Source organism: Parasteatoda tepidariorum, chromosome 6 (genome assembly GCF_982258835.1).
Source record: "Parasteatoda tepidariorum strain Cologne lab strain chromosome 6, Ptep-v5.0, whole genome shotgun sequence".
NCBI lineage: Eukaryota > Metazoa > Arthropoda > Arachnida > Araneae > Theridiidae > Parasteatoda > Parasteatoda tepidariorum.
In genome coordinates this window covers 84,456,823-84,483,419 of record NC_141760.1, presented here as the reverse complement: position 1 = coordinate 84,483,419, position 26,597 = coordinate 84,456,823, and the positions used below count along the sequence as shown (strand labels likewise).

General features: G+C 30.9%; 1 protein-coding gene across 1 annotated transcript in view; it reads right to left on the bottom strand.

Annotated features, from left to right (window-relative positions):
• Positions 1-2,594: 2,594 nt before the first annotated feature.
• LOC107443837 (uncharacterized) overlaps positions 2,595-26,597 on the bottom strand; it is a 138,033-nt gene continuing 114,030 nt past the window's right edge. Inside the window, exons 20-22 of the mRNA XM_071179091.2 lie at positions 22,426-22,579; positions 21,211-22,342; positions 2,595-5,563 (exon numbers count right to left, since the gene is read on the bottom strand). Coding sequence (XP_071035192.2) covers positions 5,262-5,563; positions 21,211-22,342; positions 22,426-22,579 — 1,588 coding nt within the window. The 3' untranslated portion in view covers positions 2,595-5,261. The remainder of the gene's footprint in view (positions 5,564-21,210; positions 22,343-22,425; positions 22,580-26,597) is intronic.

The window sequence follows — 26,597 nt, the reverse complement described above, 5'->3', positions numbered from 1 at the left end:
GTTTGAAAAAGTTTTGATTAAAAAAACTTACAGCTGATTTTTATAAAAATAAGTTTTGAAAAATTTCTTTTTCTTAAATGCACTTTTAATTATTATTTTTTTACTTTTAAATTTATTTAAATTTTTGGAAGTACCAGAGAAAAAATATTTTGCAATTATTTTGATATGATCTTTAAATAACCAATACAATATTGAAGTGTTATATTATAGTCGTTGAGTACATAATTTTAAAAGAAAAATAGAATATCTAAAGTGTAATGAATATGGAAAAAAAATGCAGTTTGAAAAAGTTTTGATTAAAAAATCTTACAGCTGATTTTTATAAAAATAAGTTTTGAAAAATTTCATTTTCTTAAATACACTTTTAATTATTTTTTTTTACTTTTAAATTTATTTAAATTTTTGGAAGTACCAGAGAAAAAATATTTTGAAATTATTTTGATATGATCTTAAAATAACCAATACAATATTGAAGTGTTATATTAATATTCTTAACCATTAAAGTATTCAAATATCATGCAGCTTTAATAACTTGTTCAAGTGAACATCTATTTTGTTTAAACTGAACCATTTTATAGTGTAATAATATTTAAGTAGCACTTAGGAGACAAAAGTTACTGGAAAGCAATAATTGGCAAACATACAAATTGTAGTAGTATCATTGTATTGCGTATGAAATTTATATATGAGTAGTGCACAGTTTAGGATTTTTATTTGTATTAAAGTTCATCTGTGAATGTTTCTGAGGTAGTTATGACCATAAGACGAGAATTAACAAATATTTAGCGTGTAATGGTAATTGGAGCTAGACAAATTGGAGACTCCATTTTTGAAATTTTTAAGGTTTCAACATTCCTAGATGTACAATGTGAAGAGTGTGTCGAGAATATCTAATTTCATTAATAACCTTCCACCATAAACAATGCAGTGGACGACCGCATGCACATAATGACCAAGACCACCGACGTGCGCGTATAACTGTGAGCGTTGACAGACAGGTAACATCGCGTGACATAACCTCAAGCATCAATGGGGGACGTGAAATTTACGCATCCATCTGGACAGTGCGGCGAAATTTGGCTCTAATGGGACATGACAGCAGAATACGAACTCGAGTGCCTTTACTAATAGCACGATATCACATCCAGTGCCTCTCTTGAACACGTGACTATACTGTTTGGACTCTAGACAACTGGAAAACTGTATCTTGATTGGATGAGTCACGATTTCAGTTGGTCAGAACTGATGGGAGGGTAGGGCTGACCCCTTGAAGCCCTGGATCCAAGTTGTCAACAAGGCAGTGTACAATATGGTGATCGCTTTATAATGGTTTGGGCTGCTTTTTCATGGCATGTACTAGGTCTCCTGATCTTTTGTCCGATCACTGGTTATATTTAGCTACTTGGAGTACATAGGCAGCCATTCATGGACTTCATGCACCCAAACAACGATGGAATTCTTATGGATTACAATGCTCCATGTCTGTTGGCCTTAATTGTTCACGACTAGTTTGAAGAACGTTCTGAACAATTCCAATGAACGATTTGTTCCACTAGATCACCCGACATGAATCCCATCCAACAAATTTGGGATGTAATCAAGAGGTCAGTTTGTGCACAAAATCCTGCACTCGAAAACACTTTATAATGGATATCCATTAAAGCTGAATGACTGAATATTCCTTCAAGTAATTTCCAACTACATATTGAGTACATGTCACATCGAGTTGCTGCACTTCGTAGAGCTAGAGGAGGTCCGCGTAATTTTAAGATTAATCCCATGATTTTTGTCACATCAGTGCAGTTCAATTCCGCATCATATTAAAGCTCCACCTATATTAAACGATAATGTAATGCCACTAGCTTTAAAATTTCTGAGAAGTAACACAAATAAAATATTAAATGAATTACAAATTCCATAAAATATTAATAAATTAAAACACTTTCGTAAAATTTTAAAAATTGAAACAAAATCATCATAACTTTTCATTTACATTTATATCCATATTCTGAATTTAAATTATGTTTTCTAAATATATTTTGTATGTTTTTCCGAATTAATTTAATTGCTTCATCATTTCTAAATATTTTTCATTACATTACATACCTAGAATAATATCACCTTCTTATAAAAAGAACACTTTTAATCTTTTTATCGTTAAACTTTTAAATGATGATTTAAGTAAATAATTTTGAATGTTATTTAGAAGGCATCTATGAATGATATTCAAAACTACACTTTATTTATTGCGCATTAACGGCAATTAATTTGGTCTTTATTTGATGTATATCATGCATATAGCTGTCACCAACACTAGGAATATTTTTAAAGTAGCTAAAATTATTCGCTATAAATGTCAAAAAGCTAATATGAAATGCTACTTTTTTAATAAACATTGATCACTTTTCATATGCAAAATCTTCTTCTTTTCAGTAGATATTCAGATTTCAATGCTTTCATTAGAGTAGAAATACCATTAAATTTCTTTATACATTCTTTAAAACTTTAGATTGCCACCCGAAATCTTTTAAACGATCATAAGAAATACAAATTATGGGAATTGTCATAGTTTTTTTAAAGTAATCAGAAACAAATTTCTAAAGAGTAACATTTTATTGTGACGTATTTAACTATATTAATTTACATATTCATTAATAGAAAATATTTAAAATATATCAATAAAATTATGATACAGGTAATGTTTTGAAAGGCAAATAGGTGTAGTTCAACAAAACAGAGCCAAAGATATGCAATTAGCAATTTTACCCAGACATCGACAAAACACCGCAATAAAAGAGAAGCAAAATATGTAACAACGAAATATTTTTTTATATATACAATAAACATAAACTCAACATGCAGAGTACCAATCAAAATTCATTACACTGAGAACCTCAAACCACATAACTGAGTCCAATTTTATGGAAATTTTGAAATTTTTTTTTTTTTTTGATAAATTAAATTAAGCCTTTTGAAGAGAATATTTGATTTTTGTACACAGTGGTGACGAAATTGAACTAGTATTTCTTCAACAGAGGCATACACAGTCATAAAAGTGACATAGCAAAACTTTCTGTAAGTATGAAAAGATGTTTTGGATGTTTGGAAAAGAAGTTGATTTTACAAATGGATGTCAGAGACGGTTTTCAGTAAAGGGTTCATAGATCAAATTTTGTAGTTATTTTTAAAATCGAAAAAAAAGTACAAGAAAGAACTTTTAGATGCTTTTCATATATAAAACTTAACAGTTAAAAGTCATTGAGGATTAAAAAGAGAAAAATCTGAAAGTACTAAAAAAACGATTATTCTTTAAAACAATTTTCATTAATGCAAAGCTTTACTAACTTTACTAACTAAAGAAAGCTTGGAGTGGTAACCTTATTAATAAATATTTGAAAAGAAATGAGTCTAAATATTTTGCTAGTTAATTGAATCACATTATATGAAATGAAATAGGCTGAACGCAGTGGAAAAAAGCTTTTTTCGCTATCCTATAAAATCCCATTGGACTTACAGCATTATCCATTTTTAATTATCAATTACATTGTTTTAGAACAACTTTGACTTTAGTACACATCGTAGAGTATGCCGCAGGCTGATCCCATTAATTAGCTCTTTGGAAACAGCTGCCACCGTTCTTCAATTCGCAAAGCTAGTTAGAAAACTATCCAGTATTCTTCAATCAGCCTAACTTATTACAGTTAAACAACATACCGTTAGGGTCTTTAAAATACATCTGTAATTTATCAATTAGCTAGATTTATTTTATGCCATTTGCAATCAATACAGCTTGCGGGAAGGCTTAATGCAAATAGCCTAATAAAAGGCTTGTTTCAATTTGCCTAGATAAATTCAGTCTGATTGATTAATTTTTTGCATATTTTCCAGTTAACCTAAAGGTATGTATGATGCAATGAGCCCAAAAATAGCAGGCTGATTGGCAAAATCAAAAAACTTTTCTAATTAGCCTTGTGCAATCTGCAAGTGGGGTGAAATCTGCAAAAAGTAGGATTTTTCAATTAGCCTACAACATGTACATATGGGTGAAAAGCGTAATACGATGAACATAATACATGTTTGATCAGTATTTCTAAATAGCGACATCACAAAATTAATACATTTTTTAAAAAAAATAAATTTTAAGCAAAAACTCATTTAACTAAACTTTTGCTATATGAAATTGATGATGCCTTTCTACATAATGCAATTTTTAAGTTTTAAAGTTGAAAACCATTGAAAGCAATCTTATTGCGTCTATAATCTAGTTACATAATATATATTCAGTCCATACATTTGCGATTATGAATATTTTCTTTCTGAAGTCAGCCTTTCACCAGGTGGGAACTTAAAAACAACGTGATAGGCCATACGTATTTCTAAAATACGCTAGTATGAGGTGACAATTTCTAAGAGTATAAATATATAAATAATACTGAAATTGACTTTAGGCTATAAACCTAATTACTATGTTAATTACTATTAATTTAAACTCTTTCTTCTTAAAAATAAAAGAAAATATATTCCTAAAAGCAATATATAATGACCAAAGATTTACTGAAATGATTTGAAAATGAAATAAATAAAACTGTCGTTATACCAACTTGGCCGTTGAAATTTGCAATATTCTAATGCAAAAAGCAATATGTTAGTAACGGAAATCAGGTATAAATATGTATTGTATAGTTGCAATCAGAAGAAATGTGTTTCTGCAAACAGAGCAAATACTCAACATTTATATAACACAGATAGATAGATATTAATTACGCACATCTGCTAGAAGCTTAATCGTGAGAATTTATGCTATTCACTTCTTCTCCCATGTAAGTATCTACACATCATTAAAATAAACATTATTTCTCCCCCTCTTATATGAGTTATAGTTTTCAATGAAATTACAATTTCTTCACACAGATGCAAGAATTCGAATAAAAAAATATCGAAAATAGTTTTCATAAAGTTTGAAAACAAACCTAAATAAAGAGTGGAAATCTTAATACATTTTAAAATGCCAAAAAAGCACCAGTTATATTTTTTATAATGATTCACAACTTATTTATTTATAGAAGGTGCTTTAAAACCGACTTCAAAGTAATAATGAGTTTTTATGTCCTAAGCATGAACATGTTGGTACACGTTTCAAACAAAAACAATCGTTTCAGGCATGCATGAATTTAGTCGATCATCTGCCATGTTTATGAAATTTGGCATCACCCATCTGATTGACTAAATTCATTCAAAAAAATGTTCAATCACAGGTTTCTTTATGGTGGTGATTCATAAGATCCATACACATTTCTAAATGATACATCAGGTTTGGCGTAAAATAGCTCCTCTTGGCGACCCACTGAGGATCTTCTTGCTGCAGTTGATGGTGGAAGTTGTCTGGGCATGTTTAAACTCTTTTGTAGAATTTTCTTTCTCTTACTTTTTCTATGCCATTTGTAACAACAGAAAGCACCTACTAATCCAAACACGTGAGCCAGAGATAAAGTTACTGCTGTTGCTGCAATCGTAGCAACCGAAGTGCATATAAGTCCTATTGTTTCTACATCATCTGGGGTAGCTGAAAAGATAAAACGATAAGTATAATTAAGTTTCATAAATATTTTAACTTTTCTCAATTTCAGTTTTAAATTTACTCCAACAATTAAATATGCTCGTAAGTAACCGTGTGCATAAGCATTACTCTAGAAATAGTTAAAGACTTGTATAATCCTAGGAAAATTATTAATTAGAGTTCTTGTTTCAAATGTCATTTCCCTATTATTTGAAAAATCATAAAAAGGAAACAAAATTTTAACTTGTTAATAAACGATAATGTTACCTCTTATGAAAATGAAATTATATATTTTTAAATCTTAAAGTAACATGGATATTATTTAATATATATTTCGTTTTATTTATATATATTTCTATTTTTCAATATTTAAAATTATAGCTTTAAATATATGAATTGACAATAGAAAGTAATGATTACCTTAACAGTTCGTGTCATTACATTCAAACTCTAGACGTTTTAATTAAATGCTGAAAGATGGTTATTATAATTTTACTCACCGACTGTTAGCTATCATATTTTTTCAACTTACTTCCAGTTTGAAAATGCTCTTACCAAATAAATCAATGTTGCATAGTTAAATAACAAAAATAAGATGTTTTGCGAGAAATCACATTTTTCCCGAGCTTTAAACGAAATTTCGAATACGAGTTAATTAGATTATTTGTAAAAATTTCTAAATAATTTGATTGTTTCCGTTATTTCAATCCAACTGGGGACAAACCTCAAATCCAATATCCTGATTTAAACCTAGTTTTATAAGACGCTATCTACATAATAATGTGCAAATTTTTCAATTAAACATAATAATGTAAACACAATAATGCGAAAAATTTTCAATTTAAAAATCAAAACTAAATTTAAAGACAAAATACGTTTTCTTACTATTTTTCACACACACAATTTAAAGAAAAATACATTCTTATTTCAAATATAGTTAATAACAAATTCAATTAATCAGGGAAAATTAAGACCACGTTATAATTCACCAACATTAAATGCATAAATAATATTTATATATAATAATGATATATAATAATAGTATATAATACTAATATATAATAATGATATATAAATTGCGTAATATTATTATATATAAATATTCAATAATTTTTTAATTGCAAAATCGCAGCGAAATTTTAGAAAAACACTATTTCTTTCTAATTTTTCCCACATAACATTTAAATAAAAATACATTATTCTTTCAAATATGATGTGTAACAAACTCAACTAATCAAGGGAAATTAAAGTAGCGTTATAATTTACTAACATTAAATGAATAAATAATATTTAGACATAACAATAATAAATAAATAATGCAATATTATTATATATAAATATCAGAGCTTCAGCTATGCATTCGCCACCTCGTCAAATGCTATAAAATCATAAATTCGGTGAAACAAATTGCGTTTTGGCGAAAATATTGGCGAGTGATTTTTCCCACCAACAGGAAAATATACAATTTCCACAATCCTGAAAATTACGTCAATATTATTTTTCTTCCGTACACATCTCGTATAGTTTGTTAAATTACTGTAATTTCTACTCGCATAGCTAATTAGAATTATATTAGGTACAGCAGCAGAAGATATTATGCAAGTACAAAACCCCCGAAAAAGTGCAAGCATAAAAACCCCATAATTAGCACGTTCCATGCCGGATTTTGCGATATCACGTGACGAAACTCTTCCCTGCAGTTTTTGTCAATAATGCTGTTTAGTGTAAGCTAGATACATATTATAATCCAACTATTTTTGCAGAAAATATGTTTCCTCTTGAGAATTACATATAAATTATTGAAATAAGCTTAGTGTAAAATTTAAAAACTGAAATGGTTGATGAAAACAAGAAAAATTTACTTTGATTTTATAGACAAAACTCCCGACAAAATTTTAAAATAGAAATTAAAAATTAATAGTTTTTCTCTCAGTTATATTTCGAAAAATATCCATCAATTCATTCTCCGAAAAATTTTAAATTATTAAATAATAACAAAATAAATTAATTATGAAAAAGTAAACACTGACATTTTATCGTAAAACAATTCCACTAATCTAATTTTTAGAAACTTCACCCACCTTTACGTGCCATTCAATAACAAGCCTTAAACGAAATTTCAAAAACGAGTCAAATTAGATAACTTGTAAAAATTTCCAAAATAATTAGATTGTTTCCGATGCCCAAACTCCTCTAGGGGAAAACCTCAAATCCAATATCATGGATTAAACCTAACTTAATAAGACACACAACTTCATCTATCCAACAACATAATCTAGCTAGCAGCCTAAATTTGATTGCAGACGAGAAAGCATGAGAATAAAAATGAAGAAAACGGTACTTTAGCACGTACAACCCCCGAATTCTTAACTACTCCACACACGAAATTTAATGCGGTATATTAAATTTTAAAGTCAACTGTTGGAGAACCGCCCTCCGTCGAACCATTTCATAAATAAAGAACTCCCTCCCCCTTATATCTTCATGGTTACGATCAGTCTAAGTAAAAGAGGACATGCAAGGGCTTAATGACGAGGCTCTTCTTAAAAGTTAAAGTCATTTAAAGAAGTCTGTCTCACCCCTAAACTTTAATTATCCAGACATAAACTAAGCTAATTAAGGCACTTTTCTGTCAAGGCCTTAGTCTTTCTATTATTATGTGACTCTTTACCGAGCCTACAATGGTGTAATCAATACCAGAGCGGGTTTTTGTCGTATCATCTTGTGTGACTTAGATGCAATATTGGAAATAATGACATGAATGAATTGGAAATGTGGTTTTATAATGCATATTTTATGGATGCAACATTTTTTTCATTCATTATTGAGATGGGATTGATTCTTTCATTTGTTTGATATGAATCAATTTTGCCCTTTGAAGCGGAATTTTTAGTAAACATATTTAAGTTAGCTAAATATAAATAGAAAATATTTTATTTAACATTTTAATAATTCAAGATTATGAAATACAGTAGGAAATACCGGTGTCTTTTTCTGCTTTAAAGCTAAAATCTTTCGAACATGGCTCACTTCCAAACCAGTGTTCTATTTTATTTGTTGCAATTTTTGTAAAAAAAAATTTTTGAGTGCTCTTTACACTATTGTAATAATATATTTTGCTTTGGCTACATGATACAATATCAGAAAGCACTCTCTTTTGTGGATATAATCGTGAGGGCTGATGATAAGATTATATCTTTTTTTTCGGTTTTTTTAATTAAATTTCATCCTTTTTTCTTTCTTTTTTTAACTGTTGTTTGTTATTTTTTTACTTATTATTTCCCCCCCCCCTTGTTTTTCATATGTCTATAATTTTTCTTTGTTTTATCTCCATTTCTCTTCATATATATATGTATATATATATATATATATATATATATATATATATATATATATATATATATATATATATATATATATATATATATATATATATATATATATATATATATATATATGTATATATATATATATATGTATATATATATATATATGTATATATATATATATATATATATATGTATATATATATATATGTATATATATATATATGTATATATATATATATATATATATATATATATATATATATGTATATATATATATATGTATATATATATGTATATGTATATATATATACATGTATATATATATATTATATATATATATATATATATATATATATATGTATATATATGTATATGTATATATATATACATGTATATATATATATATATATATATATATATATATATATATATATATATATATATATATATATATATATATATATATATATATATATATATATATATATATATATATATATATATATATATATATATATATATATATATATATATATATATATATATATATATATATATATATATATGTAATACAATTTAAGAAATAAATATAAAAATTATGAAAATTGATGAAAAATTATAAGATGTAAAATTCCAGTTCTATTGCAATTGTCAGTGCTTCCACTTTAATTTTTTTTAACATAGTTCCTTTTTCTTAGTTAGGTTGCTATTTCTATTATTGCTCTGCTATTTATTTTGTTTTTACATGGTTAATGATTTTAGTTTTCTTCTGCTGTTTTGATGCTTTTAGTTCTTTTATATGGTTGTAGCTCATTTTATCTTATAATATTTTCTTCATATATATATTGTAATTAGAGCATCAGAAAAATCATAGAATTATTTTAAAATTAAAAATAAAAAAAAAGACGAAAGGTGATAAAAAGTTTCAGACTACTGCTATCTATTTAGAAAACCAGAAATTAATTTTTTTATTTTAAAAATAGTTGCAGAGTTTGACAACAGATAACGCTGTGGAGTGAAAAAACTATACAGCATTTTTCCCCCCGCTGCATGTCAAACTATTCCAAGTGCAATACTTGCTCTGGTGTCTATTTCCTATTTCGACAGCGCCACATTCTTGAAAAGTATTCTGGTAATTTTGCGCGTACAACTCCCAAAATTTACAATCCCGAACTTTTAATAGTGTAAATAGGATATGTCATTTGAAATAATGCTTGGAGTAAATTATATATTTTATTGATTTAACATTCTTTTTCGTTTTTGCTTGGGATGAGAGAGAAAGAAAGTGACTCGTTTATTATAAATCTACTTAAATGCATCATAACTGTCTGGTACTTTGTGTGAAATAAAAATGTACAATAACTAATAAGTGTAATATTATATTTCAATGACTTACTATTGTATTATAACAATTGAATGACTTATAATTCTATTATTATATTTTTTTACCTGTTCATTACATTACTATATTCCGATGGCTTATAGTTAATGTATTTCAATAATTGTAATATTATTATTGATAATAAACATAGAAGTGCTTAGAAATAAATTTCAATGTAGTATTCAATTTAGTTCTTAAGAGATTATTTTAATCATTTTTCATCTAGTGCTGTTTCTGGGCTAAGTACATTATTTGCTTACGATGGCGATTCATTTCAACGAATAAGAAAATGCGTTATAAATAGTAATTTTGCATACACTGTCTCTATAATCACAATATTCTTGACAGTAATTTTAGCCAACATATCGCCTGATTACTTTATTATTTTAGACAATGCTCAGAATGGTAGTTTTAGAGAATAGCCATAATTTGAAATTCGAGTTTGAGCAAATTGGACTCACTTCAAATGCATGTTAGGAAAGGAGATACTGCTCAGAATGCATGCTCAATAAAATAAAAATAGCTGGATTGATCGTTTGGCTGTTATTTTTTGCTTATTTCACTGCTAGCGAAGTTTTGTAATGATTGCATTTTTTTAATAATGATTTTTCTTAGAAATCAGAAAAATTTAAGTTACTTTCATTTTTTCAATGGAAAAATAAATGTTAAGAATTTGATTTTATAGTTTAACACTGAAAAAGCTACTTTTGTGACAAGTACATTAACTTAGGCCCTCATTTTGTACTATACCCGTTCTTTAAACATTCATTTTAAATAATAATCATTCCTGAAGTATTTTGAGCTAGGTACTATAGAGTAGAAATATATTATTATTTAGAAATTAATGATGCGAAAAATACTTATAAAAATATTGGAACAACATGTATAAATGATTTAAATAATAACAGATATAAATTTTTGTTAAAATCTTATTAATTCAGAATTCACTATTTCTATTTATTTATTTTACCCCACTAGACCATAAGTATTGTTTTATAATATAGACATTATACATATAAACAGTTTCCTGATATTTTTGAAATCATTCTGCAACTTCATACGAAGATATTATAATATATTTTTTAAAATCTCTTTTTCCAAAAAAAAACTTCGTTGGTTTATGTATCAAAAACTTTAATTTTCTATTCCTGACAACAAATGATTACTTTTAAAATATATATATAAATTCATAAATATAAATCTTGGCGATGTACTTGCTCATGAAAAATAATGAATCAAAAAATAATTTAAATCCTCCTCGCGCTATTGATGCTTGAACTGGTCCACATATTGAAAACTTCTAAACTTTCTTTAAGTGCTCTTTAGAAACAAATTTTTGCTCATGATGTGCTCTTCACTTAAGTGGAGAAATGTGGGTACCTCAGGGCTTTGGAAAATACAAGTTTTGAGTGGCAGCAGCTAGAGATTCCTCCCTCCCTCAACCCCTGATGATACAGCCCCCTTAAGGGAACAAGAACTTCGCGTAATTTGATAGCATCGTAATTAAATCCTTCCTTATATAGGTGGATGGGCTGTTGTTCTTTCTGAAGTACAAGACATTGAATTGCGAAAGCTCCAGAAATTCTCCCGGGGTCGGGAAGGATTAAAAGAGGACATACCTTTCTCATTTATGTATGTTTGTAAGGGGGGAAGGGATGTTCGAAATGTCACCAGTGAACACAAGAGATTTCCTAACATTATGTTGTTGTTTACTAGGTTGATCTCAGAGTTCTTTTGAAAATTCGAAAAGGAGTGTTTCCTTAGCCCATTTCAAAAGTACTTCTGCTTCATCGAATCGCACTCTTTGAAGTTGAGATGCAGAGCTCAGTGAGAAAGATCTCAATGCTCAATGAGATTCAATTAAACGTAAATTACTCTCTATCAGTGTGTGTTTACATTGGAGATATATTTATTGTGGAAAAATCCCTAAGCAGCTTCAGGCTTACGTTTGGAGTTTAAGGTTCAAGTGCATAACTTGTGCTGGAAACCATAAGCTCTCGAATCAAAACAGCATTCTTTTGTTCGAATTAATTATAGTTTTCAGTTCAACTATTTCATTCTAACGAGGGTCTATTGAGATTTAAATATTAAGTGCTGGTAATATGTCATTTGTAAAAGTACAGACTTTTAAAAGAATATAGTTCTTTTGCTTTGAATTTATAAGTGTAAATATTACTGTGATTTTAAAAGTCTCTTTGAAGAAATGTTACATTTGCAAAAGGGTTTTGTTTGCTGGAATAAATGATTATTTCGATTAAAATGTATAATTTAAATGTTTAATGAAATCAGAATGATATAAACATGAACTTGATTTCTCATTGTAATTTATTTCTGACTCTGGATAAATTATTTTGAACTTTTAAAGATAATTTTGAGTGTTCTTATAAGTTATATTTAGCGTTAAACGAAAACATACAAGGTTTGTTTTCTGCGTGTATTGAGTAGTGTGTTGTTACTTAAATGAAAATATTAATCACTCTTTTCCTTATAACATTGGAAGAAAATTTACTTCTGCAGTTCCAAAGATATTGTCGAAAAAGCAAAAATTTGTCTTTAGAGAATATTAATAACACAAGACTTGCAATTTAAATAGTGTGGTGACTTTCCTGAATATGAGAATCAAAAATTTTAAAGTTTCTGTTCAGAAAGTAGCATTTTGAAACCACACACTTATAATGCTTCTTCATCTAGAGGCAATTTACCTTATTCATTTTTTTTTAAATGTGTAATTAATTTTTCAAAAATTAGAAATTTTGTAATAGGGTTATAAATTTACTTCAACTGTCAGTGGATCATTATTGAGTGACTCACAAACACGCGAAAAGCTTCAAATTTCCCTATGTTTTGAGTGCTGTGCTCTTCACGATTATTTACTGATTTATCTCAAACTGTATATATTTAAAAACAGAACACCATATTGTGTATTTAATTCGATCTAACAGAGTACAAAACTGAAAAGAAAGAAATAGTTCTAAAGAAGTCAAATAACGTGAAAAACGAAAAAAATAAATACATTAAACAAACGCACGGCATCAGTGCTCTGAAACGGGTCTGGTTCATTTCATCGACAATCACTTCATCGACAGGCCATTTCATCGACACCACTTCATCGACAGGCCATTTCATCGACTAGGTCATTTCGTCGACAGGCCGTTTCCTCGACAGGGTTGTTTCGTCGACAGGCCATTTCGTCGACAGGGTCATTTCGTCGACAAGTCATTTCGTCGACAGGGTCATTTCGTCGACAGGGTCATTTCGTCGACAAGTCATTTCGTCGACAGGGTCATTTCGTCGACAGGGTCATTTCGTCGACAGGGTCATTTCATCGACAGGGTCATTTCGACGACAGGGTCATTTCGTCGACAAGGTCATTTCGTTGACAAGGTCATTTCGTCGACAGGCCATTTCGTCGACAGGGTCATTTCGTCGACAAGTCATTTCGTCGACAGGGTCATTTCGTCGGCAGGGTCATTTCGTCGACAGAGTCATTTCGTCGACAAGTCATTTCGTCGACAGGGTCATTTCGTCGACAAGTCATTTCATCGACAAGTTATTTCGTCGATATGATCGTTTAGTCGACATGATTGTTTCCTCGACAGGGTCATTTCATCGACAATTCATTTCGTCGACAGGGTTATTTCGTCGACAGGGTCATTTCGTCGATAGGGTCATTTCGTCGACAGGGTAGTTTTGTCGACAGGGTAGTTTTGTCGACAGGGTCATTTCGTCGACAGGGTCATTTTGAAGACAGGGTCATTTTTTCAACAGGGGTCATTTCGTCGACAATATTAAGAAAAGATTATTTCGTAGGCAAAGTCATGCGTAATTTTGAAACTAGTCTTATGATTTTTTACATTAGACGTTATGCCCCTTGCACTTCTTTGTAATTTAGTATATTTCTGATGAAATTTTTTAATCCTATCCTGATGCAAAATCTTAATAGTATGTTGAAGTTGCCGGAAAAAAGCTTTTTATTTGAAAATTGCCTACTCCTCTATTCACATCACGTTGCAAAAACGAAACATTACTTGTATTTTACACATTTAAGTTGTATATTACAAAATTTTTTTCTAGTCATAATTAACGCATTTGTTTCTAAGATTAATTTTTAATGTACATTATTGTAGATTATCATCGCAAAAGCAATTGAGTATATATTTTAAAGAAGTATATATTTTAAAATATATTGAGAGTATATATTTTAAAGGCGAGCAATAAGTCCTTTAGAAAGTGTAATCGGAAATGGAAATGTTTTTAAATATCATGTTTGATATGTGTTCTGAAAAAGAAATGTGAATTTTTGTTACCAAAACGAAAAAAGTGGAATTTTGAATGTTGATAGAAAATTTTGTGAAATTTTGCCCTTGTGGTTTTCGCTATGTGTGAAAATTTTCATAATTATTTTTTCTCATTTGTAGTCTACTGAACAAATTTGATATTTTAAATATATATGCATTTTTTATTTTCCTTTTTTCTGCATTTTAGTTTTGAGCCTCCTGGCTTGTTCAGGAAGAAAATAATCAAAATTTTGATTGGCGATAAGTCGTGCTAATAGTTGTCAGTAAGCGTTTGAAAATTGTGTTTTCATCCTGTGCAGAAAATCAGTTAAAAATTTATACTATTAAAAATTGGTCAAATTTTAATTGCAAGATTTTTTTTTTCTTTTTCGTAAAGTAAGGGTTACTTATTCTTACGTTTAACTTCCAGGCTTGACTTTTTGTTAATTTTCTTTTAAACAAAATGTGTCTAATTTAAATCCTGCAAATAAAAAATGAATTAATTCATCATTTACTTACTACTATTATTATTCCTATTAAATTATACTATTATTATTTAATTATAATAATAGTATAATTCAAAAATAGTATAATTTGATAATATTAGATTAGAATTGAATAATTAATACTATTATTAAATCCACTATTCATAGAAAAAACACATTTTGTGAAGAGCAAACACTAACACGCTTGCACATTACGCCCGTGCTTCTAAACATTTTTGGTAAGGTGAGTAGCACTTTAAATATTGTGGGAATCTACAACCGCCTCGGTAAATACCTAAACATCAAGTTTGTGTTCCTATTGTTCTTCGAAATCTGTAATAGTAGTAACGAAACTAAGACTCAGTTCGATTGTTCGAATAAGCATATTCCTGTCCTAATGTTAACGATGCTGAACAAAAAGTTTAAAATTGCAATTAAAGTGAACATTAAGAAATTACTTTTCCATCATAAAAAACCTAGAATTTTTTTTTCTGTTGTTGTTGTTCATTTACGTCGCACTAGAGCTGCACAATGGGCTTTTGGCGACGGTCTGGGAAACATCCCTCAGGATGATCCGAGGACATGCCATCACGATTTTAATCCTCTGCAGAGGGGATGGCACCCCCGCTTCGGTAGCCCAACGACCTGCGTGCGAAGTCGAGCACTTTACGGTAGCACAGTTTAGCGAGGATCAATACCGCACACCCTCGGTCCCTACGCAGACTGATCCAAGTGGTCACCCACCCGCACACTGACCGCAGCCAGTGACGCTTGACTTCGGTGATCTGCTGGGAACCGTGTCTTAACGATCAGTCAACTGCGGGACGATTTTTTTTCTACTTATGCAAATATAATAATTAGGTCTATGATTATTTTCATTTCTGTGAGAATTCGACTGAAGTCTATGTTTTTGTTAAAATTTATGTAAAAATGTTGAAAATTTTTACAGCAATAAATTTAGCTTTCCCCTGCTTGAAATAGTGTCTAAATTTTCATTTTAATATATTTTTATTACTTTTAATTCTAAAAATATATTTTATTAATTTGATTTGATATTAAAAATAATTTGATTGTTAACGTCACACTATATTAACTGGTGACCACGGTCCGGATATCATGCTTGGTAATGTTCTGAAGACAATCCTTACCTATCCAGAAAATAAGTGTCGAGCTATTACGATTTAGATGTAGAAATGTAGATTTCGATACATCAACCGTTTAAACGCTTCTCAACTACCTATTAATTAATTTAAAAAGCGAACTTCTTTTAGTGCAATTGGAACAATAAACAGCCATAAAGAATTTTACTTTAGTATAAGATTAAATAAGTGCATTTTTTCTTATTAATAATAGAAATATTTAGATTAAATCTCTGAAAAAGTTTCAGAATTACACATGACACTATCAACGAAATGACCCTGTCGACGAAGTAACTTGTCGACGAAATGACTTGTCGAAGAAATGACTTGTCGATGAAATGACTTGTCGACGAAATGACCCTGTCGACGAAATGATCCTGTCAATGAAAAGACCCTGTCGACGAAATCAATTGCCGAAGAAATGACCCTGTCGACGAAATCACTTGTCGACGAAATGACCCTGTCGACGAAATCACTTGTCGACGAAATGACCCTGTCGATGAAATGACTTGTCGACGAAATGACCCTGTTGACGAAATGACCCTGTCGACGATATGACCCTGTCGTTGAAATGATCCTGTCGACGAAATCACTTGTCGACGAAATCACCCTGTCGATGAAATGACCTTGTCGATGAATTGACTTGTCGACGAAATGACCCTGTAGACGAAATAACCCTGTCGACGAAGTGACCCTGTCGACGAAATGACCCTGTCGACGAAATGGCCTGTCGACGAAATGACCTTGTCGACGAAATGACCTTGTCGACGAAATGACCCTGTCGACGAAATGACCCTGTCGATGAAATGACCCTGTCGACGAAATGACTTGTCGACGAAATGACCCTGTCGACGAAATGACCCTGTCGACGAAATGACTTGTCGACGAAATGACCCTGTCGACGAAATGACCCTGTCGACGAAATGACTTGTCGACGAAATGACCCTGTCGACGAAATGGCCTGTCGACGAAACAACCCTGTCGAGGAAACGGCCTGTCGACGAAATGACCTAGTCGATGAAACGGCCTGTCGATGAAACGGCCTGTCGATGAAGTGGTGTCGATGAAATGGCCTGTCGATGAAGTGATTGTCGATGAAATGAATGCGACCCCTCTGAAACTACCGTGCTGTCCTCGGAAGTATTTCCCTGAGTACTTGTCCTCACAGACTCATCTCTTTTCAGCTCCCGTTTGATCAACCAGTAAAATAATACACTCAAAATGAATGAAAATATCTTTATATACATCTTGATGTCTCAAGTAAAAACTGCTCCACCCTCAAGAACTAACAGCTGCACTACTCCACCTTGATCTTGTTAACGTCAATATAGCTTTAAGTACTTAGTTCTCACAGACATTTTAATTACTATGCAGCTTCCTTTTTGATTCTAAACTCATCTCACAGTTTATCAGTTTTAAAATAAAATGAACATTTTTTTCCATATTCACTCTCATTTCCAGTAAATTGAAGTTTATAATTATTCATTAAAATTATTTAAATTCATGTAAGTGAAAATTTACATTTCAAAGGAAATTTTAATATTGTTTGGGGCCTTCCATAAATGATGTTACACTTTTTTTTCAATATTTTTACCTATCTTATTCTCATTTGTGACAAAGTGCCACACTTGCAGCCTATTCCTTCGTCACACGTCACGCTATATTACATAAACATATGCCAGTAGATCGGAAACAAAGCATGTTTTAGATCATATTTCAAATTTTATTTGAAATTTTTTATTTCAAATTTTAATAATATGTTTCATTAACATTTGTTAGAATAGCAATAATGGTTGTATGCTACTTATTTTGATGAGAAATATAAAAACCAAATGCATAAAAGTGTTTAAGTTGCTTGCTAATAAAGTCTTTAAAACTTTTTGTGATGTCACACTATTTGGCAGCCTTTCCTTTCCTTTTATCACAAATTGTGCTTCTCCCTCCTCTTTAAGTGGGAAATCATTTATTGAAGGAGCCTTTAAAGGTATATGACTAGATGAAAATCGGCACTTTTGATTTTTTTTATTAACCATATTTAAACTTTAACTTATTAGCTTTCCAAAACACTTTGAAAATTTTTATCTCCAATTTTCAGAAATAAAATTACAGTTTTTTTCTCGTATGCTGACAGACTAATACGAAACCGGAAGTAAACTCAGGAATGCGATGCTAAAATATTATTTGCTTTGTTTTGAGTATTTGAAGCCTTATTTATTTGAATAAATTAAGTTTTTGAGATCGCTAAAACTTATTTTCGAACATTAATTTTTGATTTATAATTTTTTTTCTTTTTGTGACAGAAATTTCGTGCACTTCAGAATTCTTAAGAGCATTGATTTTGAGAACATTTCTTTATGCTAACACACATTACAAACAAATAACATAGATTTACATATAATAAAAATTCCTTGAAATTTTGAATGTAGATTTTGTATAATGCTAGAGAGCTATTGAACAAAAAACTAAATTCTCAGTTTAAAATTGTTATTTTTATCAAGCTTTAAATAAGAATCTTTAGATTTTTTTCTTTAAAAACTCAAAATTAAACAAAGTATCGTGTTAATTTTTTTTAAAAAGATTTCGGTTCAAAACGTAAGTAATCACATTATTGATACTGAAAAAAAAGCTACATTGAAATTTTTTCATCTCAGCTTGTTGTAGAGCTGTTAGCGTGACATAAAAAAATTTTAGTTTGTAAGCTTCAAATTTTTCCTCATTTTGAAAAATATTTCATGCATTTTTAAAAATTACTTTAAATTTATAATTTTCTGGGTCCTTGCTTACTAAACCGAAATTTAAAGTTTAATTGAGCCTTTTTTCAAAGAAATGCTTCAAAACAAGCCGGATACCTTAAAAAAAACTAATTCTAATATAAAATTTATTATTTCAGAAACACAAAAGTATTCCGAATATGCCATTTAAACGTTTTTATTTATTTATTTTTTAATTGATATAAATGCTGTTCTCTAATTTACTTACACAGAAAATCCTATAAATGTCTCATTCCTTTTCTTTTTCAACAAATTCGAATAACAAATACACGGAGTAAAACTTGCTCATTTATTAAACTCCTCCTCAAGATTAATTTACGACGTTAACAACTTCACGAAATACTTTATGTTCTCGTTATTTAATTAAACAGAGAATGCAGATTGGGTAGTTAAATTGGAGCCCTATTGGATCAGCCGATCGAAGCAAGCGAAACCAAACATTTACACTGACCCCGAACATCAGATTTAAACAAACCGAATGCATTGACAACAGAGCAAAGATTGCAGAAATCAAAGGTCAATCTTGGGGAATGAAGACTTAGTTCTGGCATCAGGAAGACAAATTGGTATTTCGATTGTATGACAGAGCGCTAACCTTGCTAACCCGACATGTCAATAGGACTTGTCATCTTCCAGATTTAACTGAAAATACCAAATAAGATATTTGACGGTTTATTGAAGTAATATGTCATGGAACATGCACTATCTGAATGAGCTTAGAGTGAAGAAGATAGTTGATAGCTCAAAAATATTGCTGCATTGGAGCACAGTAAATATTTAGTAATTAATTTATTTAAAAATAAATTTCAGAATAGAGAGTTAATATAATTGTTTAGACATTTTCAATCATAAGTTACTAACATTATGGGGTTTTTTTTAAATATTGTACACTCTTAGAAATTTCTCGAAAATTTTTTTTAAATAATAATATATTAAATTTATATTTTATCATATTCAAACAAATCAATTTAACCACATTCAAACAAATTTTCAATCATAAGTTGCTAACATTATGAGTTTTTTTGAAAATATTGTATACTCTTAGAAATTTCTCGAAAAAATTGTTAAATAGCAATGTATTTAATTAATGTTTTACCATATTCAAGCAAAACTGCGAAATAACAATAAATACGATGGTGTTTAAAATATTAACTGTACGAATAACCGTTTATTAATTGCGTCCACCTTATACGGTTAAACAACCAGAATTTTATCACACCAACTAATCCCACCCAATAAAGCAACTTAGTTTCTTGCAGCTGAGTACATACTATAATCCATCAACCTCACGACCGACAGAACAGGGATTCGAGTCCCAGTGTTGACAATACAATATTTCCTCCATTCCTTTCAACTCATGAAGAATTTCCCGTGTCCCACACTCCCCAATTCAAGTCCTGCACTTTCCAATTCCAATTACCTAATGAAAAACCTATCACCCAAGTCCAATTAATTTTCCTTTTTTTTACTGTTTTGAAACCATGCTAGTTGCAAATGGTTGAAAAACCATATAATTTCGTATTTATAGTCTAATCGCCATACTGTTTGTAAACGTTTTCAAAACTGTAAAGGTAAAATATGCTCTTTACCGTAAACTTTACGGTTAATTGGAGGAAAAGACTACTGACTACTGATTTCACCATCATTTTAGAATGAAAATTCTAACAGTCTACGAGTAGTGATGTCTTAAAATTCAAAGCTAAAAACATATAAGAAAGGTTATCGATATGAGATAACTTTTTTTAAATAAGGAATCGAACATGATTATTGTGTGAAAATGCGTATTAATTTTTTCTATGTAAATAAAATTTATCTTTTTCCGAAAAAAATTTGGTAATAATTTTATTTTCTGCTATCCTTCTGCAAATTACCTTCTTGTAACAATGGCTCCCAGGGCCCAGATGCACTGTTCAAATCTTTAATTCCTTTATTTTGTTTGATTTCTTTTTTTGAATATTATACCGTTAAGTTTCATTACGTAGATAACATAAAAACGTAGTCTGGCATAGCTAGTTTTATTTCTTATGCAATGCATAATCACACCATACATAGGTTATGCATCACGTTAGGTATCTTATATTAGGAAATCAAGCAACGTGTATCGGAATATGAAACATCAGTGGAGCTTAATATTTGCCCTCTTGAAAGGAAAAGAAATTCATTTAAAAAGGATAGCTTTCGATGCATTGAATTTTAGAAACTACTTAAAATTTTAGTGAAATACAATGACTAAATTGTTCAATTACTGTAACTGCTCGATTTGGAACTTACCGTGTGAATTGGAGTGCTTGCTGTTTGCTTTCCATGATGGAGCCTCAACTCCAGAATCTTCGCCAACCATGATGGCTAAGGACAGAGGTAATTCATCCGGTACAGGTACCATAGTGGAAATGATCAATTCTGGCGTAGTTAGAGAAGATGGTGGTACTTCCGTTGAAACTTTATTATATCTCGAAGATACTTTATCGTTTGTGACACCAGATCCATTCCTTTGCCTCGTTCCTTCACCCACATTATAAGAATTGTAACGATTTGGAATTTGTCTAGCTCTAAGATTGTCATACATATATGATGCATTTGGTTTCATTGAGTGTTTCTGGTTGGTTTGTGCATTATGTTGGAAAAAACCTGTGGCTTGTTTCCAAGGTTCAGGTGAATGCTGTCCATAACTTGGCGGAAGGTGACCTAAAAATGTAGCCGACCCATTTTTAAATTTTGGGAAATTATTTGTGTGCTTTACAGTTGTTCCCTGTGCCGGAGGATAATTTGTATTTCGATGACCCTGGAATGTAGATCTCGAATACGGAACTCTGTTATTTACCGGTGTACTTCTCGAAGAGGATGGTCTCTCCCGTTTCGGCAAAACTGAGTACTCATTCTCTGCAGCCTGAGCAGTATGATAGCGCCATCTGTTAGGATCGATTGCAACTGGGTCTCGACCATCCGTCATTCCAAGATTGATCGCCGTACCTCGAGAGCTGGCATCACCATCAGTCACTCCTCTATGATGGTAATTATTAGGGAGATTGTGGACATTCCTCCAATTATAATGAGCTCTGATTGCTTCCGATGGACTATCAGATTCCTTTTTAATCATAAACGGAGTGGTGGCTGTCGAGCCAATAATACGGAAAGTCCGGAACACTTGAGTAACTCTTGACTGCCCCCGCATTGTTCCTGTTCCGTTATTGTGATTTGGAGCTGGCGTGTATCTACGTGTTGAAAGAGGTGTGGATTCAGAATTCATAGAGCGAGAGGCGTGAAAAGCTTGGGCTTCGGCATCATGTTCTTTGGTGAGATGAGTGGGTGGTGCAGTTGAACTGTTGCTAGGTTGTGATGGAAGTGATGCGTCAACTTCTCTTTTCTTTCTTCCAAAGGATTCCATATTATTGGCGCAGCGAACCTGGAAATGAACAATTATTACAGATTAAGGTCTTTCGGAAATGTGTGTTTCTGGTAAATAGGATAATTAGAGTTAAATAATACCGGTTTGCATTGATCCTGGCAGAAGCGAATTTGAACTTCGAAATTGACGAGACCTGTGGAAGGGAAGCGGAAAGCCTTGAAATTGGCGAAAAGTGTCTTGCGGTCCCGGGCGTCTAAATTGAGTCCAGGAAAAATGCTGGGGTCTGTAGGGCACCTATAAGGGATAAATTAAAATTTGTCTTTATTTTCATGAAAAATGCGCACATATTTTTATTAATCATATTTGCACATGATAAAATTGTACTATTCATAAATTGCATCCTTCTATATAAAAAAATCGCTAAGGCCGCCAACGTTATTTTGATATTCATCTTAAGGTTATATTTTTTTATGCTGCGCATAAGCTATAAGATTTTGAAACTTTAAATTACCAAGGCATATCTACGAAAAATTAAAAAAAAGTAGCAATCCATATTATCGTCAATTAGTTCAAGAATTATCATCGGAAAAAATACCATTCATGCCGCTCTACAGAACACAGGAATTCAACTACAAAGATGAAATTTAACATGCTGAATAACAATTTTTTATAAACCTAACGCAAGAACACTTTTTTGAAAATTCCCGCTTGTTAGAAAGTTATTGCAATTTAACCCCGGGTTTTTCCTTTTCAAATTTCCTTTTTCTTTCTTTCTTTTTTTTTTTTTTTTTTTTTGGTTTAAATTACATTTTATTTTACAACGCAAAAACAATAAGACTTACAAACTTGAACTTATGAAAAGTGGGTAAAAAATTCTACAAGAAGTTCAATGATTTAAAAAAATTTACGATTCGCTAATATATTCGAGAATAAACAACTATTAAACTAATAGCCAATAAAAAATAATGATAGGCTATCTACTGGACGTTGAACCACTTTGAATTATAAACGCAATTAGAGTGAGAATTTTTCAAAATCCTAGTTTGTTCAAAAATTATAGTAATTTTAATTATTATTTAAGCAATTTCTTTAAATAAAAGAGAGAGATAAAAGAGAAAATAAAAGAGAGATTATATGTTTCCTGTTATGAATCTTAATATCGTAAAGTGTAAAAACTAAAGAGAGATGAAAACTATTTCTAATATGAACTGTTATATTACGTAAGGGGATCGTTATATAGCGTTAAGGGAGTAAAATAAGTTCTCATTTTTTTTTTTCAAATACGGTTGATTGAGCCGTGTTGACTCATAGGATAGAGCGCTCGCCTTCTAATCAGGTGAACCAGATTCGAATCCCGGTCGCACCCGGTTTTCACAGATCACAGTAAAACATCTTAAGCGGAAGACGGAATGTAGGTTAGAGTCCTCTTGCCATCAGGCTTACTGTGGAAGGTTTTCGCGGTTTTCCTGTCCATGTAACGCAAATACGGGTTACTTCCATCGAAAAGTCCTCCACGAAGGCAAATTTCTCCGAAAACTTGATTCACAAGTTCCCTTGTTTTCTGGATTGGGTTCAAAATTTCTCGGTTACGGAGTTGGACATTGATAGTCGTTAACCCAAAACTTGGGTCTGCTGTTCAACGACGGTTATAAAATAAAGTTAAATACTTTTAATTATCGTTAAAAAATTAAATATCCCTTCGTTTCGTTATGATTAACATACATTAATAAAATGAGCTTACTTACACAAGAAAATAATTATAAATTTTACAAATATTATTATCCTTTTTATGGACTTTTAATAAATTAAAGTATTTAATTCGTGGAGGACTGTTTGATAAAACTAACCTGCATTACGCTACATAGAGGGGGAAACCTGCCACAGTTAGCCCAAGATAAGATAATTCTAACCCATGATCTCTCTACAACTAAGGATATTTTTCATCAACACTGCATTTGACGGAAGCCAGGATTCGAAATTTGGTCCACTTATCGGAAAGCGACCGCTCTATCCCCTGAGCCACCATGTCCATATTGTTTCTTTTAATCAGATTTTGCTTATAATACCTTTTTTCTTCTTAGTATGAGCACCAAATATTGTTTGTATTAAATGCAGTAAAACCGCTACCTGTTCTTGTGTTAAATAAATTTATCTTTAGTGCACTTAATTGTGATTCTTTCTTGCCATCTATGTTTTTGATTGTAATTTTTTTATTTCCAACCACTTAATTATTCCAATGCCCTTGTACTCTCATAAATCTTTAATTATTTTTTTCTGTTCTAAATTCAACGACTATGAAGAACCCATTCGCAGTATATTACTTTCGAATTAAAAAAAAATCATACGTATAAACGACTAATAATAAAATAAAAATCAACTAAGAACAATGCAGGCTTAAAAGATTTCAGTTTGTTATTGAAAATGTAAGCCTTAAGCACGATTATTATTTCAAACATAAAAATCACAATGCAACTTTAAAGACAATTTCCGATATTTTACTCAGCGTAATATCATCATGATATCAAAAAATTGTTACAAACCTTAGAGATAAAACTTTTATTTAAATTCCCCAATACCGAACCGCTGACGTTCTGCCATAAATCTTATAAACTATCAAGTAGATCAATAACTGGAAACGTTTAACCCTAGGGGATAGTATGCCTCTCTTAACTTCACTGTTTGTATATTGGTTCTTTGATAGCATGTTTATGCGATAAATCTCTGAAGAATTTTTCGAGAAAGCTAAATTTAAACTAAATTAATCATTTCAATGAAATGTTTTATTGGGATATATGATAAAAAGAAGCTTAATTTTGAAAAGATTTCTTGATGTTTCTTTCTTTTGGAACATGTGTTTAGTGATGTCATTTTAAAAGAAGTAAAAAAATGAAGAAAATATTACTAAATTTGTTATGTAACGATAAACGGTTATAAAGTTTACTGTGCATTGAATTTATAATATTAAAAAAATTTGCTTCAAATTGTAAATACTGATACACAGTTAGAAATTTTGAAGTGTGGTGAATTATATTTTTTTTTCTCAAATTTGTATAATATGGTAAATAAATGCACAGATGCACCGTTAAAAAAATTGGAGTACGTCCAACTAAATAATCACTCAAATTAGCGTAATATAGGGCTAATTTTCATCTTATCGTACCTTTTAAACTTGATCGTGCGATACATAATTAACCTAAATGATTCATCCAGTTTAAAGGATTATTAATTTAAGAGCGTGTAAAAGCAGATGATATGTAGAAAAGACACATTCCCTTAAAACAGTGTTTCGCAAACTGTGGTACGCGTACCCCCAGGGGTACGGGAACAATTTAGCGGGGGTACGCGTTCTTATGCGAAATAACTTGCAACAAAGGAAAATCTTTTTTTAACTTGTGGGCAATTTTTTTATAGTAAAAAATACATTCATTTTTTTATTAGTGGTACACAGCGTTACGAAAAATTTAGAAAGGGTACATGAAAGTCATAAGTTTGGGAAACACTGCCTTAAAACATCCTTCGGGAGCACTCATCAATAGTAATCCAATTTCATCAATACGTTCAATAGAGCTGTGATGGCTCAGGGGATAGAGTGTTCACCTTCCAATGAGGTGAACCGGGTTCGAATCCCGGCGATGGCTGATAGATACGGATCCCGCATCCGGCTTGAAAAGACCACAGTGCTGGCGTAAAACATCCTCAATGGTAGACGGATCATCGGTTGGAGTCTCCTTGCCGTGAGACTAACCGTGGGGGGGTTTCGTGGTTTTCCTCTCCATGTAAAGCAAATGCGAGTTAGTTCCAAACAAAAGTCCGCCACGAAAGCAAATTTCTCCCAATATTTGATCCAGGATTTCTCTTGTCTTCTGGATTAGGTTAAAAATTACAAGGCCATGGAGTTAAAAATTAGTAGTTGTAAACACAATATTTGGTCGGCTGTTCAATGACTGTTATAAAATTATAAAATATAAAATAAGTTCATCAGCATGTTTCTGTCAACTGTCGTCATAGTAGTCGTGATACGTTCTTGCAGTATTTTTATATCGAGAGCACATGAATTGGAAAGGCAAAGTCTAGGCACCCCAAATTATGTAGGGAAAAGTTTATGTACGCTACAGGCCCACAATACTTCAGGAACACGTCACTGCTGCTGTTACGAGCAATAACTGAAACATGTTAATGGACATATAGACGATATTGAACATCCATTTGAGTGCGCGCCGGGTGACAAATGTTTTTCGTATTTTATTTTATATTTTATAATCGACGTCATACAGCCGATTCAATTCTGAGTTTACGACTATTAATGTTCAAC